General features: G+C 60.4%; 2 protein-coding genes across 9 annotated transcripts in view; one reads left to right on the top strand and one right to left on the bottom strand.

The window, feature by feature from the left end:
• Positions 1-6,936, top strand: part of TBCD (tubulin folding cofactor D) — a 120,738-nt gene extending 113,802 nt beyond the window's left edge. The window contains exons 35-39 of one of the 2 annotated variants that reach the window (XM_037063601.1): positions 747-836; positions 1,105-1,192; positions 1,955-2,064; positions 4,227-4,311; positions 6,707-6,936. In XM_037063601.1, the coding sequence (XP_036919496.1) occupies positions 747-836; positions 1,105-1,192; positions 1,955-2,064; positions 4,227-4,311; positions 6,707-6,721 (388 nt within the window). In that variant the 3' untranslated portion in view covers positions 6,722-6,936. The other variant, XM_037063591.1, reaches the window with a different exon arrangement.
• The window catches only part of QTGAL (queuosine-tRNA galactosyltransferase), a 33,829-nt gene continuing 20,736 nt past the window's right edge, over positions 3,968-17,060 (bottom strand). For 3 of the 7 annotated variants that reach the window (XM_037063627.1, XM_037063646.1, XM_037063664.1), the window contains 7 exons: positions 14,542-14,637; positions 13,475-13,599; positions 10,137-10,272; positions 9,982-10,050; positions 9,541-9,615; positions 8,675-8,785; positions 3,968-8,521 (listed from right to left, as the gene is read on the bottom strand). In XM_037063627.1, coding sequence (XP_036919522.1) covers positions 8,705-8,785; positions 9,541-9,615; positions 9,982-10,050; positions 10,137-10,272; positions 13,475-13,599; positions 14,542-14,637 — 582 coding nt within the window. In that variant the 3' untranslated portion in view covers positions 3,968-8,521; positions 8,675-8,704. Of the gene's footprint in view, positions 8,522-8,674; positions 8,786-9,540; positions 9,616-9,981; positions 10,051-10,136; positions 10,273-13,474; positions 13,600-14,541; positions 14,638-17,060 lie in introns of those variants that run through there. The other 4 variants (XM_037063637.1, XM_037063655.1, XM_037063674.1 and 1 more) reach the window with 4 other exon arrangements.

Here is a 17,060-nt window from a genome sequence, read left to right as displayed (position 1 = left end):
TTGTAGTTTTCCTGTCATTTTGTCAATTTTTGCTTTGTGTATTTTTGGCTTTACATTTTGGTATATTCACATTTAAGGTCAAGTCTTAGTAGTAAGACGAGCCTTTTCATTTCCAGTGACACAGTTTGGTCTTGAATTAATGTGGCGGCCCCAGCCCTTGACTTTGAGCTGTGCGCAGTGACTCTTCCCCGTTTTTTTCGTGACAAGTGCCCACGTGTCTGGTGTCGGTGTGTCTCGTCAGCAGCAGGCAGTTCTGGGGAAAACCTGTCGGCGTCCCCTCTCCACTGGCCCATCTCGTCTCGTCAGTTGGTCTTAGATTGAGCTGCATGTCTTGGTGCTCCACGTGCCTCTTCCTCCTCTTGTCCTACGGGATCAGTGACGTGATTGCCACCTCCCCGCCTTTCTCTCGGGCTTCTTTGGGATCACCCGCTCTGCTGCTTTCTTCACGCTCGCCTTGTCGAAGTCTAACTTTCAGTGCCTTCCCTCTCCCTGGACAGTTCCAGGGACTCCATGGGTGCAGACCATGCACATTTTCAGTTTAGTTTCCTTTGTGTGTCGGTTTTGCCAGCCACAGGCCTGCCCTCCTGTCGAGGGGCCACGGGTGTGGGTGGGTGGGTGGGTGTCTGGCACAGGTGTGCCTGTGCAGGATCCAGGTAAGGTGACCTGGCGTCCCTCAGGGACACGGCCCTCAGGACGTCCCTCGATGGCCGCGTAGCATGACACCACGCCCTGCGCTTCCCTTGCAGCCACCCCTTCTGCGTGAAGCTGCTTGCGCTTTGTAAGGCGGAAATCCGCAAGTCCAAGGACGTCCAGAAACTGCGGTCCAGCGTCGCGGTGTGAGTCCCACGCCACTGCTGGCGCCGGCGGGCTGGGGGCAGGGGTGAGGCTGCGAGAGGCAGAGTCTGCGGTCCCGAGCCCGTGCGAAGTCTTGAGAACGGGAGTGAAGCCGTTGCGGCATCCCCAGCTCTGCCCACACATGGCCTTGGCCTGAGGTCTGGGCAGGAGGGCGAGGGGTCTGGAGGCTGTGCTGGGGGTAGCCGTGGCTTTGGGCACCCTCCCGTGCGCACTGGCGTCACCACGTCACCGGTGTCACCGGCCCTGCAGGTTCTGCGGGATGGTGCGGTTCCCCGGCGGCGTGAGGGGGAAGGTGCTGCTGCAGCTGCTGCTCCTGCTCTGCCACCCGTTCCCTGTGGTGAGTGTGTGGCCGCCTGCGCCGGGTCTCCCCGTGGCAGCTCGTCGGCGGGGTTCTGGATGCCGGTGCTGGGGCAGCAGCTGCGGGGTCCATCTGGGTGTGGGCGGGGGCCCGGCCGTCTCTGCCTCTTCAGACGTGGTGAGGTGTGGCAGGGGGGTCCTGCTGCGTGGACACGCGGGTCTTGGGAGCAGCACCTGCAGGGCGGCTCTCCGTGTCCTCCTGGGGGAGAGCAGGAGGTGTGTCTGCCCCTGGGGGCCCTGGGCGGGGGTCTCAGCAGAGGGTCCTGTACAGCCCCACACCTGAGCGACACCTTCACCCAGAACTGCCTGCCACAGGGTCAGGCTTCCTAGAAACGCTTCCCTTTGGCTGAAGAGATGCTCTTCAGGTTATGCAGACGTGCCACTCTCGTATGGGTGCCTCACCACGCAGCCACATCCCTCATAAATGCCGCTTCTCAGGCCACCTGAGCAGCTGGTGAGGGATCGTGTGCGCAGTCAGGGGCCTCCCCCATGAGGTTTTTCAGTAAGAGCTGTGTGGCCCAGCCTGTTGGCAGGCATCTGGCTGCGTCTTGATAGGCTGCTTGGCAGGATTGCCAAGGAACCAGGTGGCCTCTCCTGTCTCGGGGACAAATGGGCGTGGCCAGATCCCCTGAGTTAGGGTCAGAGGTCAGCATGTCTTTCAGGTTTCGGTCGGACTCCAGGGCCCTGTCACCTCTGCTTTGTGTGTCTTGGCTCCTCTCCCAGTGTGCTGTGTCCTCTGCAGATTCGCAAGACCACCGCGAGCCAGATGTACGAGATGTTGCTCACCTATGGGGACACTGTGGGCACAGATGTTCTGGATGAGGTCATGGCTGTGCTCAGTGGCACCGCCTGGTGAGTATGGGCCCCTCTGCTCTCCAGGATGCATCGTCCCAGTGCACATCACAGTGAATGGGGACTCCCTCCCTTCCTGTCCCCATGGTCTCTCCCCCAAACCCTCTGAAGGGAACAGGAGAGGTGAGGCTCCCGGCCCCTGATGGCCTTGGCTCGTGGTTATATGAGGGGACAGGGCGATGGGGGGGTCTGTTCCTGCCTGCTTGTCCTCCGGCTCTCTCCCTCGCACCCCAGGGGAGCAGACGCCGTGCCTCCTGGGGTCCAAGGAGAAGGTTTTCAAAATGAAGTGACTTTTCTTTCCAGGGCAATTTTTTGTAAGTAAAGAGGTGGGCTAAGGTTTTATTTTTCTGTAGACTTTTTCATGAACTAATCACCAAGTGGTCTCAGGGTGCCGATGGGGGCTGGTGCCCTGCCTGAGCCTCAGTGTCAGAAGCGCGATGGAGTGTGTGGTGTGGGAACACGTGTGTGTACCCATGCTGCGTGGCTGCCACGGGGGCTGCCGTGCCCACTCGCCTCCAAGGAGGGCCTGTAGGCCTTTGCCCAGTCGGTAGGAATGGCCACATATGGACGTGTTAAATCGGAAAGGATGGAGGAAATAGGAAACAGGGTTCCTTTCACTCCCTCCCTGGACACCCAGTTGCCTCCCTGACACAGCAGGACGAGGAGCTGCCCATAGGTCTTGAAGTTCACTGTAGGCGCACTCTCTGTTGCTTCTTGAGTCTTGGTGGTTCCGGGAGTGACACGCGGGAGAGTGTCAGATGTGGGAGAGTGCTGCAGGAAGGGGAGGCATGGGTGGTGTCCGGAAGCCGGAAAGGTGTGGTCTGGAAGCGCAGGTTGGGGCGGGCAGCACTGAGGACCACCGGGAGCAGCAGGCGCGCAGGCGATACTCGGCGTGTTCCAGGCACCGCACACACTGGCCTGTGTACCCTCACATGTCCATGCACTGACACGCACGCACGCACCCCTGTCCTCACCCCCATTTTGGAGGTGGCACAAAGCTTGCAGAGGTCCAGTGGCAGTCTGCTTGGGCCCTGGTGGCCAAAGTCTCGGTGCTGGACCCCAACTGCCCATGCCGGGCTCGAGGGGGTCAGTGCATTCTGCCTACAGACTCATGTAGTATGTCCACACGTGTCTCTCTCTGAACAGTGATGCTTCCGTGAGGTCTGAGCTTTCTAGGGAGACAGTCTCATGAACGCCTTTGTGCCCCCCAGTGACTATTCCAGACAAGGAATGTGGTTTCAGGAGCTCTGCTCTGTGAGCAGCTGGGACCAGCCCCATACTTGGGGTCCGTCTTCAGCATCCTTGGAGAGGGCAGCATCTCCCGCATGGGTGACACCCCCTTCTGTGCTGTCACCCAAGGGTTTTTGATAAAAACCCTTACTCACCTTGAAAAGGACAGTGAAGAGCCAAGTGGCCTGAACTCACCGGCGGTGGAAGGGTCCCTGGCTCCTCCTGCTGCTCCCGCCCCTCCCTCCGTCCTCCTCGGGCCGAGTGGGGCTCATTCCCTGCGCCTTAGTCCCTTTCTACTTAAAAAGGAGCTCCCCTCGTATTTCTCTGTGGTTGCTAGATTTGACTTTTACTTTTAGTGAAAGTAATGAACAGCTTTTAAAATCAAACAGAACTTGAAAATATTTTATTTATTTTTAGAACGAAGGGAAATGAGGGAGAAAGAGAGAGAAACGTCAGTGTGTGGTTGCCCCTCACGTGGCCCCCACTGGGGACCCGGCCCGCAACCCAGACATGCGCCCTGACTGGGAATCGAACCGGCAACCCTCTGCTTCACAGGCCCGTGCTCAATCCACTGAGCCACACCAGCCAGGGCAAAATCAAACAGAACTTTAGAAAAGCCCAGGGATAATGTTTGGGGCCCCCCTGCCCCTCCCCCGCTCCCCCACCAGGCACCCCCTTCCCTTCTGTTCCCAGTCGAACCCGGGCTGTGTCCTCCAGCAGTTTTCCCAGAAAAGGGTTCAGGAGCAGAGCCAGAATGAGGGGCCAGGGTGCAGGTTCTGGGGTGGGGGTCCTCCCCTGATCTACTTGTCTGAGGTACCTTGGGGTGTCTGCACCCCACAGGGAGTTTACTGAGAGTTTAAGGTTCCTGTCAGGCTCGACGCCAAGCCAGCAGCCTTCCTTGTGGCTGAAGCTGCCCTGCCCTCTCCTCCCAGGGACGAGGAGCTGCACCTAGTGAGAGCCCAGCGGAACCACCTGTGTGACCTCCTCGGAGTACCCAGGCCTCAGCTGGTCCCCAAGGTAACTAACTGCACAGCCCCCTCAGGCTGCGCCAGGGACACCGGGGGCCCTCTCCGTGCCAGGCCTACAGACGGCTCCACCCATCTGTGGTGCTGAGCTGCAGTCTGGAGCATCCTGGGCCCACCCAACCTGTGGGACTGCGGGGGGTGGAGCACCGCATGACCAGCCCCCTGGTCAGCCCCTTCTCCAAGCAGCGTTGACACGCTGTGCCACACAGCAGGTGCTGAGTGCCGGGAGGAAGGGGTTTTGTGCTCCAGGTGCCCTGCCTCCCAGTCCCCCTCCCACAAGGGGCACGTCTAGGGTGGCGCATCTGCACCCAGGTCGGGCCCTCTGCTGGGTGGGTGACCATCTGGCCTCTCTGGCCCCCAAGGAGCCGGCATGGACCCTGGAGGCCCATGTGGCGGAGGCCTCCTTGAGCCCGCTCTGGTTCCTCCGTGTTGGCCCCCTCGCCACCTATCTGGCATGCTCCAGCCTGGGAGCTCCGTCACCCCACAGGGTCTCTGGGGCCTGTGGGTCTGTCCACTGAAGCCACCAATGTCCATGTCTGTGGTGCGTGTGCCACCACTGCAGTTCCCTGCGTGCGTCTCGGGCCCTCGAGCTGTCCCTGCAGGTTCTCTGTGGCCATGGATGGGTTTCTGATTCCCATGTGCACTTGCCAGAGGCGCAGGGCTTGTCTGCCCATCAGCCCCACAGGAGCTGCAGTGGGGCCACTGGGATGGGGCCACTCCCCTCCCTCGTCCCTGTCCTTGCTGGATGCCCCCTGGTCTTGGGTCGGGGCCCAAGCTCTGGAGCAGCGGTGCCTGAGCTTCTCAGAGGACGAGGAAGAATGGCCCTGCTGGCATTGGTGCTGGTCACACCCCGGGTGGTGCGCAGTCCCCCCACACCCGTCACCAGCACCCAGGCCTTCCCGTCTAACATGCAGTGGGAGCTCCGGGGAACCTGCCTGTGCATGGAGGGCGGGTCCCTGAGCAACGCAGTGCGGGCGACAGTGCCTGGACTGAGTGCTGCTCGTTAGCATGTGTGCTCAGCTTCCACCTCCCTTGGGGGAGGCTGGGCACCTCTGTGGTCGCTGGCTGTTTGGACATTCTTCCTTCACCTGGTCAGATCTTTCTGTGTTTCCTCTGGGTTGCCCATCTTTTGATTCTGTATTTGTAGGGTACTGTCCTCTGGTCCTTGGGTTTAATGCCTTCCACTCCACCACCACTCTTCCCTGTTTATCTTGTCTTACGGATTCTGTTGAAGGTACATTTATCTATTTCAAGGTTTTGTTTATAGCTCTCAGCTTTTTTTCCTGAAAGCTTTGTTCCACCATTGACATCAGATTCACGACCTGTCTGTTGCTGGGTTTTGCGTGTGGTGAGGGAGAGGTCAGCAGGCGGACCACATCACCTTGTCCATTGTCCTAAGTCAGGGCCCATGTACGTGGCTCTCCTTGGAGTCTCTGTTCTCCATGGACTTTGTCTGTCACTGAGCCAGCACCAGCCCTTCTTACAGACAGATGTGTAGGCCCTTCAGTCCCAGGGATGCAGGTGGGTCTGAGGTCTCGCATCCATTAGGTCACGGCACTTGGCTGTCTCCGCCCCCCAGTTTTGTTTTCTTCAAGGTGGCCTTGAGTTGACTTGTCAGTGTGCACAGTGGAACCTGGCAGGAGCGTGGCTGGGGTTGCTGGGAACTGATGTCGGTGACACTGAGCACTCTGACCATGGCGGCTTGTGGAGCAGAGGTGTTGCACGTCTGTGTGCAGTTGTCCCGCAGTTCCTGGCTGTTCTCTTCCTTTTCCCATTGTTTCTTCTCTCTGCATTTCCATTTCAGAAGCAACAACTCCCTTCCCGACTCACTGTGGTCTGAAGCAGGGGCGGCGGCGCTGGGTGTGGGGCTTTTACTCTGGGACCCCTTGCCTTTGGGACCTGTCTCAGAGCTGGCTGGCTGGGCCCGCTTTCCACTCAGCCCCTCCCTGCCTTGTCCTGTGGCTCTTCCTGGGCCACCTGGGCCTGTTGGAGTGTCGTTTCCTTACCATCCCTCTTGGTGCCGCAGTGGTGTCAGCTGGGTACCCCACAGACACCCACTCCAGGTGCCGAGCGGGGCAGGTGCCGATCTGGTCAGCCCTCAGGCAGCACCGTGAGGAGTGCAGGTGGCAGGTGAACATGTGACTCTTCCTGTTCCTTGGGCACAAGCCAGAGGCGACATCAGCTTCCCAAGTAAACGTAAAACGTGCATTTACGTTTTCCTTAGGAAAATTCTGCCCACAGATGGGTGAAGTCAGGGAGGACAGTACAGGAACCTCCCTATCTGCCAAACACGTGGCCCTGGGGACATGGCACAGATACAGTTCCCTGCAGGAAGGTGGCAGGGAGACAGTGCTGACCAGCCTGACCCTGTCCCATGCCCTCTGTAGCCCGCTGCCCACTGAGGCCAGTCCTGGAAGCTGAGCCCATGCGCCCGTCTGTTGGAGGAGCCGCCAGATGTGACAAGCATAGAAAACCTGGACACAGCGCCTTGGCCATCGGCTGGTACATTTGCTGAGGGACTCTTATAACATGCGTTCTGCACTCGGGTGGCCTGGGTTGTTGGTGCTTTTGTCTTAAACGTAAACCCACATCTTATAAAATCCTGTGCTTAGCAGTCCACACCTGTCTGTCTGTCTGTCTGGGTGAATGGTGGGGCTGGTTGCCTTGGGACAGAGCGAGGGGCAGCCTGCCAGGGCATGGGAACTGAGATGCAGGTGCCAGACCCCGACTGGCAGATGGGCGTTGGGGGCAGCCTTCCGGGCCTCTGCTTCGAGGGGGCGACCCGGGGCAGCGTCTCAGGACCGAGGGTTCGGGTGATTTGGGAAGTGTTGCAGCTCACGTGTGTGACTCTGGAAGAGTCACCCTCTTTCTAACTCGTCCAGCACCAGCTCACACTGAGCGTCCGAAAAGCCAGTGGGGCTGATGTGTGTAAGGGTTTGCCGCTTGAGTGCCGAGGACTCTGAGGGGCTGGGGCCAGCCTGTGGGCAGCGTCCTTCAGGTTGTCATGGAGAGGGAACAGGCGAGTGCGGGATGCAGGAGCCCTTGCCCCCCTCCAAAGGAAAGATGTCGGCGTGCCATCCTTGGGGCCAAAAACCCAGAGCTGTGACTGTGCCTGGGCAGGAGCAGAGGCTGCAGTGGGCCCTGCTGTGTGGCCTCACCAGGGGCTTCACTGCTGCCCCTCAGGTTGGCGCTCTCCTGCCTGGGCCAAGCCCGGGATAGGCTGGGAGCGTTTCCTGTCCATGTGCTCCTGCCCATTTACCTGTTGGCAAGTCACCGCGAACCCCTGGAAGAGAAAGCCTTTATCCCAGTTGTGTGAGGGCTGCACCTGGGAAGACCAGCACCCATTCAAGTCTCCCAGTGTGCGGCCCTCCTTTCAAGTAGGGAGTTTTCCATTTCAGATGGAGGACTGGCTGGAGACCCCCCGACTGGCAGAGGCCACTTGGTGAGGGTCCTGGATAAGCAGCCTTGGGCCACGCTGGTGCGAGGTGGCCACACAGTCCCCCCCTGCTGTGCACCGGGTACAAGACATGGCAGATTGGGGGGTGAGAGAGGGGTGCCTGCTGAGCAGCATCTGGACCTTGGCTGCAGAAAACGAAGCACACGGCCTTTGAGGAGTAGAATCTCTAGTGTAGCAGAAACCCCCACAAGAGATCGCGGAGACGGGAGGGTCCTCCAGTGCTGGTCTCACTGTGTGATGCACGGAACACGGATTTGATCTGGCTGGCCAGCGGACAGCGTCCAGCTGCCTCTGCTCACCCTCAGGCCCCGCTGGTCACCAGGCGCTCACACCGGGCTGCAGTGGGCCCTGCTGTGTGAGCTCAGCAGCAGGGTGAGGTGGCTACGCACTCCTTGTGCAGCTGTGGTTTCTGGAGCCACCTGAGTCTGAGCGACAGGTTGGTGGGAATCCCTGGGCCCCACGACTCAGGCTGTGGCCAGAGCAGAGCAGGTGACGAACTGTGGCTGGTGCGGTGAACACGGGACCTGGTCGGTGACGGCCCATTTCCTGCTGTTCTCATGGATGGTTTGTCTCCGTCCACATGCCTCCTGAAACCACCACAGTGGCTGCACCCCTGGTGGTCCCTGGGACAGGCCCTCACATCCATCCATCCACGGTATGTGACCCCACAGTCTTCTGGGTCATGAGGTAGCAGAGGACATGTTCCATGTCTCGGTCTGAGGTGCGTGTGCAGTGTGTGCACAACCTGTCAGGTGCATGGTGAGGGTGGGTCACACGCCTGCTGGGTTAAGGGCCAGCCCCTCGCATGCAGGGTCTGCCATGCACCAGCTGCCACATCCCCCCCCCAACGGGTCCCACGTGGGGCGTCCTTCCCAGGCTGCCCTCTAGCCCTTGTTACCTGCTTGACACCACGGCTGCTGCGGGTCTGTCAGCTGAAGTGGAGGAAGTCCCGGCCCTCCTGCAGGTGCAGTGACCTCAGGTTGTCCTCAAACTCACCCCCTGTCAGGTCCTGCAGGAGGAGCAGCAGGTCTGCCTAGTCCGGACCTCCCCTGGGCCCAACTGGAGGCCCCCAGAGCCTCCCTCCAGGTTTGGGGTTCCCTGCATCAGGTGGTCTCCTCGGCATTGCTGCTGCTCTGCTCAGAGGGGAGGGGCCCGACAGGACACTGCGGGCAGCCAGCCACAACATCCCATGGGCGCTGGTAGGCATGGGTCTGTGAGACATCTCCACCCAGCCCGTCCAGTGCCTCTGAGGAGGGCAGCAGCCCTGGGGACAGAAATGGCCACTCAGCAACCAGCGGCTGATGGATCCTGGCCTCCTCCTGCTCTGTCCCCACTCCTGCAGCAGAGAGGGGGTCGTCACCCAGCAGGCAGACTGTCCAGGTCACACCTGGTCCTACAAGGTCCCTGAGATGACCCCAGAGCCCACTGATAGGTGTCGTCATGTGGGACACTTGGTGGTGGCACGTCTCAGAAAATGATTTCAACAACCCAGCCACAGAGGCAAGCGAGAAGGGGCCCTGGCCTCTCGCTGTGGGGCCCGGACGTGAAGCCTGGGGCTGAGAAGCAGGCACAGCCATGTGGGCCCCGGTGCCCCTGTGACCAGAGAGAACCTGTGTGGTTTTACAGAAATGCAGCCCGTTTCGGGAGAGCACCATGGCTGCTGCCACCTTCCTGGCCCCCAGAGCAGCAGTCTGTCACCTCACGGTCCAGGGCTGGTCCCAGCCACATGGTCCTCGTGCCCCGTGGCCACAGCCCAGCACTCACCAGCTTCACGCAGATGATGAAGGGCGGCCGGGCTGCTCGGAAGTGCAGGATGGGCACCCGGGGCTTGGGCCTTTCCTGAGGGACAAGGCAGGCTGAGGGCAGGGCTCCATGCCCCTCCCGCACAGTGCCCCACATTGCTCAACTGGACGCGCAGGGCTGGACCCAGCATCACCACCCCCAGCCCAGCCACCTTCTAGCCACTGCAGAACCACCCCAAGGTGGGTGACAGGGAGATCTGGTGGGACGACTTGGGTGCATGCAGGTGGCTCTGGGGCCTCAGAGACCCCAGGAGCCTGGGGGCGGTGTCTGCCAGGCCTGGGGGCCGTCTGGCCCTTTCCCAGAGTACCCACTCAGAAAGCCCAGGGCAGCCCCTAGAGGCCAGCCTGGCGTGGTGTGCATGGCCAAACCCTCACCACCAGGGGCTCCCGGGACCCCACATACGAGAGAGTCTTCGTAGCAGTAAAAGCCCTTCTTGATCTTGTTCTGGTCCACATCGCAGAAGGCAACCACCTGGGGGAAGACAGGGTGCTGGCCTCAGGGCTGGTGATGCTGGACGTGGGGGTGTGGGATGGGGCCAGCGGAGGGACGGGGCACACCTTGCGCTGCGCTCTTGCCGAGAGGCTGCGGTAGAGTCGACGGCCCTGCCTGCCTGCATTCCAAATGGTGAAGGTCGCCCAGTGTGGCAGAGCCTGTTCTTCCAGGAAGTGGACACGGTGGGTCCAGATGGTGGTCCTATGGAGGGACGGGTGTAAACTCAGCCCCAGCCCTCCTTCCCCCACCCCTCTGCCCAGCCTGGCAGGGCCCTTTGGTCCACGTTCACCTCGGGGCAGCATGCGCACTCCCCACACTCCCCCTCCTCACCTTGCGCACTCAGCTTCACCTGCTGTTGGCTGAGTAAGTGAACCCAGAATGACCTGCCAGGACCCCACAGCTGTGCCCACCCTCCGGGACCTTAGGACCCACTGTTCCCGTGGTCACACACTCAGGAAGCCCACCGGAGACGTGGCCGCCCCATCACTGGACACCTGCAGCCACAGTAAACTCAAGCAGAGGGACCTGGACGTGCCCTTCAAGCCCCCACAAGGCCGAGTTCCATGGAAGAGGCGCAGGTGGCTGGGTTGTCTTCTCCAGGCAGGGTCCCTTCTCCAGCCCTTCGCTACACGGAGACTGTAGCTCCAGGCCTGGCCATGGGGTCTGCCACTGCCAGAGCCCCAACCACGGCGGGAGACCAGCACACTCAGCTGACCCGGTTTAGCGTGTTCTAGCAACATGCGGAGTTGGGCAAGGACCTGCCCTTCTCTCAGGTTACAAGCGTTGGGCGCCTCCCGCGGCCTTGTCTGCCCACCTCCCACTTCACACTGGCATGCGTCACAGCTGTTGGGCGGCTGAGGTTGGGGGGTACTGGTGCTTGAAGATGCTAAGTCCCTAATCCTGGTTGCTTGACACCGCATTTCAGAAACACACAGGATGCATACACTCCAAGCCGATTACACGCTACCCAGGCCTGGCTGCCGTGTGTGCGGCTTTGCCAACATCCAGGGAAATGAGAGAGGTTTCTAAGAAAGATGAACTTCACACAAGTGAGTCCTAGCAAACCCATGAAATCCTGAGCAAGGAAGAGACGGGCGGCTTTCGAGTCCCTCCCACCGCTTCCCTCTTTCAGGCAGGGAGCCGGGGGGGGGGGGGGGGGGGGGGGGGGGGGGGGGGGGGGGGGGGCAGGGCAGCTGGGGGCTGGGAGGTGCAGAGCAGGGTCTGCGGGGTCAGGGTGCTGGGCTGGGCAGCAGTGGAGGTGCCCTGGGGTCCCTGCCAGCGAGGGAGGGGCTTGCCTGGCACTCGTCCTCCCCCCACAGGTGAGCAGGGAGGAGGGGCTGCAGACACAAGGCCTTTGCTCAGTGCAGAGTCTGGCCTTTTCTGAGACGCAAACTGCTTCTCTTTGTAACCAGTTTTCTTCACCTCGAGGCCCATGTGGGCTGCAACTGCCATCGGGGTGCCCCGCCGTTTCTGTGGACACTTAGAGGAAATGGCCTAGACTGCACCTCTGAACTGCCAACCAGACTTGTCCTAAAGCCCCAGGGCAGGGTGACGTGGGGTGCACGCGCAGGCCGGCAGGTGGGGCAGGAATGGGGGGGCTGCCCCGAGAGTGGTCCTTTGGGGGGGACACGTCTGACTTGTGCCACACGGCCTGTGGCACGGGTCCCAGCGGTGAGTCTCAGTGCGAAAGGAAAGCAGGGCTCAGAGGGACGCAGGTAGTAAGTGACCTCTGTGTCTCCTAAGTCTTAGGGGTCTCCTGTCTGAACATGCCACACACGTGAGCCGGTAAGACTGCAACACAGAGCACATCTGTGGCGGGCACTTCCTCCCAGGACCCCATTCTCACTGTGTCTTCACTGTTGATTGCCGGGGAGAACACGCTAGCACTGCACTTCATGCCCCTCTCTGCCTCCTGGAGGACAGTGTCCTTGCCCCAGGGCTGGGCCGTGCAGGGCCGGCACACAGGTTTCCCCAGACCTGCGGATGGGCGTTTCCCGAACTTCCTGAGGAGGAGTGGCAGTGTCTCTCTCCACAGGCAACAGCAGGCCTGGGGGCTTGGACAGAGGTGGCACCAGCGAGTGAGGCGCCGGCAGAAGACAGCCGCAGCAACCCCCGCGGGGTGAACTCAGCTGCAGTTAATTAAGCAAAGATGCCGTGTCAGAGCGCAGCAGCCAGATGCCATCGTGTATGAGAAAGTACCCAAAGTCAAGTACAGGTGCAGAGGCAGTGGTCAGTGCCAGGCCAAGGGCAACAGGGCCCTGTGCTGTGCAGCTTGGCAGGAAGTGGAGCCTGGGGAGAGCAGGTTGACAGGTGGGTCCTGGTTTTTTTTGATAGACTTTCTTTTATGTTTATTGGTGTCTGAAGTGTGTCAGTGAAAATCGCTGAATGATACATGTGCTGACCATTCTTCTTTTAAGAAGGAAAAGAAGTGGAGCACGCTAGGGAGAGAGTGAGGGAAGTCGGTTCCTGACAAGCCCCAGGCTCTAATTAAGCTCATCACTCTGTGCGGTCTTCCCACTCCGCTCAGAGCCCTTAATCCCACACCGAAACTGCATGAGGTCACCTCTCCTGTGGGTGGCAGAGCCTCAAGCTGCAAAGTCAGGGAAAAGGGCCCCGATGTCAAAGACGCGCACCGCATGCAGGCGGGAGGGGGCGAGGAGGCCTGTGGCCTGGTCCTCCCTCCATGGGCTGGCGAGTGGGTGGTCAGCACCAGGCGCTTGCTTTCTACAGGGTCTTTGGGGGACACAGCAGAGTCGAGGGGCCCCCATTTCATGACTCTAGTTGCTTCCCTCCCCCGATGTGGTGACAGGGATGCCGTGCCCCTTAGTGTGGGGACAGCACCCCCTTCTTGGGGCAGGCGGCTCCAGTGGAGAAGCCACAACCTTTGACAAGTCTCTCAGCCTCCAGGACCTCAGGTTGAGAGGGTCCCCTGACAACAGACCATTCCTTTCTGTCCCCAAAGTGAACACAGTGTGATGGTGAGGGGGTGAGGGACACACTTGTCACTGTGAGAAAAATGTAGCACACATCCCTGTGCACTCAGACACAGCGCACGGCTCAGAGTAAAGGCGTAAAGATACCTTCCCTCTGCTCAACCCACCGCACCCCACGCCGCTCCCACCCTGTGCCAGCAGCTGGCCTCCCACCCACCGGTGCAGCGGCTCAGGCCCCGAGGGAGACAAGGGGGAGAGGGTGTGAGCTGGCCTCCCCACAGCACCCCGAGCAGGAGTGTGGCTTGGCCCCGGTCCCCTCAGCTGGAGTGGCAGCGGACACCCCCGCCCACCTGAAGTCACTTCCTACACTCGAACTCCATCCTGAGTTAACTCACACTGGACCCTGGGCCTCAGCCGGCCCCTCGAAGTCCACAGCACCCTCCGCCCCGCCCGGGTCAGGCCCTGCTTACTCGAGGACAGAGTGTGTGGCCGCGCTGGGGTGGTAGCGGTAGAGGAGGAGGCTCTGGTCCACCCGGACAACCCCGCCGCCCTTTCGGAGGTGGGCGTAGAAGAACAGCAGGTCCTCGGGCACACCCTGCACAGGGAGGAGAACAGGTCCGCGTTGCCTGAGTTTGCTCATTCAGGCCTCGGGTCGCAAGCCCCTGGGCCAGCCTTCACCCTCCCAGTCACAGCCTGCTAACCACACACCCCTATGAACGTAGCTGGGGAACGGTGGCCACGCAGCTCTGTGAGGTACTGGAGAAGGGTGGTGGTGGCCTGGTCCACCCCTCCAACCGTGGAGACCAGGCCCCGTGCTCTCAAAGCCAGTTTAAGGCTGGGGTGGGGTGGGTCGGGGGTGGAATACACTCACCAACCCTGAGGTTTACACTCTGAGAGGAAGAAACATTGATGTGAGAGAGAGACACCGATCGGTTGCCTCCCATACACACCCCAACCAGGGTCTGTACCCTCAACCTTTTGGTCTACAGGACAACACTGTGGCCAGTGGGGCTACACGGGCCAGGGCGTGAGGTGTGCTTGCTAGTCAGCTGTTGGAACATTCAGTCAGACACTCTGCAGAGGGACTGGTCAGCAGGTCAGCAGCCAGGTCTCCATTCCTAGGCCAGTGTGGCCCAAGCTCCTGCCAGGTCTGGACAGGAGTATGCAGGGGCCGCTGCCCACAGGGGCAGGGGAAGGGGAGACAAGCTGCTCCCCCCCACTAATCGCCCCATCCTCCACACCCCAAACTCTCCCACAAACAGCTTCTCACCCAGGATGAGGTAACTGGGGGCCTGGGCCAGGGCGCCTGCAGCTTCCACACAGAAATCCCCTGTGTTTGGCAAAACAAACATGCCCCAGCCCAGCTGTGCTCTGGGATGCTCAGCAGAGCCCAGCAGGAGTGCTGTGGGGGGATCGTCACACACGGTAACTTCTAAGCCCTGAGTCCTACAAGTGGGCAGGGTGAAGGGCCCATTCCGGGAGTGACGGGCCCTCCCCCCACCCCCAGAGGAGGGCTCTACGGGGGAGTCACACTTACCTGCCCGCCCTCGTCGAACGGGCCCACGTGTGAAAACCACGCTCGAGAGCAGAACCAGGAGGGCATGATCACGGTTGGGCCGTTGGAGGTAAAAACCTAGAAGCCATTGACATTGGCAGGATTAAGAACAGCTTGTCACAAGCACCCTACAATTAGTTTCCCACAGCGTGCCATCACAAAGTGACAAGGTTCTTCGCATGTCCCTTCCCTGTAGATACAAGGGTTCAGGAGACCTGACCGCCAGATGGACACTTCCCCCTCCGATGGCCGAGGCCAGCCCCACCCCAGCTCCTGCTGGGCTGACGCTCACAGGCTGCTGGTGCAGGAGCCCCCCTGGCTGCGGACTGACAGCGAGGCCCTGGGCACGGCCGGGCCAGGCAGCCACCGTGGGCTCCAGCACACACACCCAGCACCTACGTTATCTCAAGGGCGACAGGGGCACAAGGACAGAAGTGAAACAGGCAAAGGAAGCACAACACTAGGGTGACTTTTCCGTCCTGTCAGAACAAGGACAGATGTCCTGATGGTTGCTTTCCAGCTTTTCTGTGTTCTTGCTTTTCAACAGCGCTCATTGCTCGTCAAGTCTCCTTCCTCCAAAAGGCGGCGTCGGTGCTCAGGGGTCGCCGGGCACACAGAGGGGCCAGCCCCTCAGCAGCACAGAGCAGCAGGAAACACCGTTGGGACAACCTCCGTGTGTGTCCAGAGTCCGGCGGGCTGTCACCTCCAGACTAGATGACACCTGATGCTCGGTGAAACAGTCTGTGTTCACACCACAGCTCCCCAAACTCGCAGACACGAAAGGGAACTCGCAGGCCGTTCCCGACACACACAGCAGACGCCCAGGGAAGTGTCCTTCTCCGTGGGAAGGCCAGGGTGGGAACGAGTAACCCAGTCCGCTAGCACATTCTAACGATCAGCGTGTTCACCCCGGGGCTTCGCTTCTGTGAGCACCTGGGTGTCCCCACGCGGAAGGCTGGCTGGCTCGCGTGGAGATGGCTCACACAACACACACCTGCTATGGTTTTCTCTTCTGCTGGGACTGCTGCTGCTGCACAACCCTGCATTACTCAGGGCTCTGGATGAGCCTCAGCTTCTGCCGGGTCAAAGGCCAGAGGTCAGAGACCAGGGGCCAGGACAGCACCTGGGCAGAACCACTTAAGTGCAGTGGGTGAAGAAAGAGAAGCGCCTTTGCTGAGCAGCTTGTTTCTCTTTAAAGTGGGTGCACTGCAGGTGAGAGGGAAGGAGGTTATACGATCACAAACTCTCAGAGATGAGAGTTTTCCTAGGAAATACCTTTATCTCCCCCTGCCCCTCGCATGAAGAAGTCCCAGGTGACGGCACGAGGTTCTCAGGGGTGACAAAGGCCAGCATCCCACTAGTGAGGACTAGGCCAGGCCCAGTGTAGGGCCGCGATTCCTGCCCCACCCCAACCTCTGGTTCTCCAGGTGCGGCCCCTGGAACGCATTGGGACACCCCGGCCCTGCCACCTACATGAGAGGCCCTGCTTAGGGCGACTGGTTGCCACCCTGGGGGAGGAAGAAAGTAGAACTAAACTCCACAGCCCATTCGCCCGGCCTATTTCCTCGTGAGAGAGAGGAAGCCGTGCACAAGTGACACGTCTCTGAAGCACTCAGAAGTTACTACGTGAAGGTTAGTGTGACAGCACTGGGGAGAGCAGACGCCTTCGTGCCCAGCGCCCCCCCCCCCCCCCCCAGGCACCGCCAGGCCTCCACTTCCGCTGGGAGACGGAAGGACCTTACGGACTGCAGACCCTGCTGTACTCACAGCCAGGGGCTGGTGCCTCCACTGCTCCTCTGTCACCCAGCTTTGCTGGCGCTGTGCAGAGCAAGCCTGGCACCGTGGGCACCAAAGCCCTGGCTGCGCGCCAATCCAACTTTGTTTACAAAACAGGCAGCAGAACAACCTGCGGAGCCCCGGCCTAACTGGTGAGGCGGGGACTTCGCCTTCAACGAAAACTGCTTCAGTTGCTGAGCCTGCCTCCTCCAACAGACTCAGAATTCTCGGAGCCCAAATGAAATAGGCCCAAGAGGCATAAATGCTTTCACTTCGGTTTTGTATGTTCTTACGCATGTAGGTAAATTACAGGTAATGAACCTGCTGCTCAGATGGTGCAAGTGGACTCCGTGCTGCGCAGCCCAGCAGAGGGCGCTCTGGGCCATGAGGAGGGACGGGAGAGCCCCGGTCAGAGGTTCAGTGTCAAAACCCGCACTGCCAGGCCCCAGGCAGAGCCCTGAGGCTGACCCTGCAGCTCACTTCTGTAGGACAAGGAGCGGGGCTTCCCGGTGGCCCCCAACACACACTTCACCGAGGCTGCCACCCCTTCCCCTCCCGAGAGCCCGAGACCAATGCTGGATTTTCTAATCCATTTCATTGACTTCTGTTTCCTCTTTCCAGCTGTCACCCCCCACTTGTGTCCCCGAGAAATCAGATAACCCAGTTTCTTAGAATTTTGCCCAGAAGAAGGTTCCCCACGTGAGGCAGGCCTAGGCTGCTGTACT

The sequence above is a fragment of the Sturnira hondurensis genome, unplaced genomic scaffold (assembly GCF_014824575.4).
Source record: "Sturnira hondurensis isolate 20B ecotype Veracruz unplaced genomic scaffold, ASM1482457v3 Scaffold0001221, whole genome shotgun sequence".
NCBI lineage: Eukaryota > Metazoa > Chordata > Mammalia > Chiroptera > Phyllostomidae > Sturnira > Sturnira hondurensis.
This window is presented reverse-complemented; position numbering and strand designations above follow the sequence as displayed.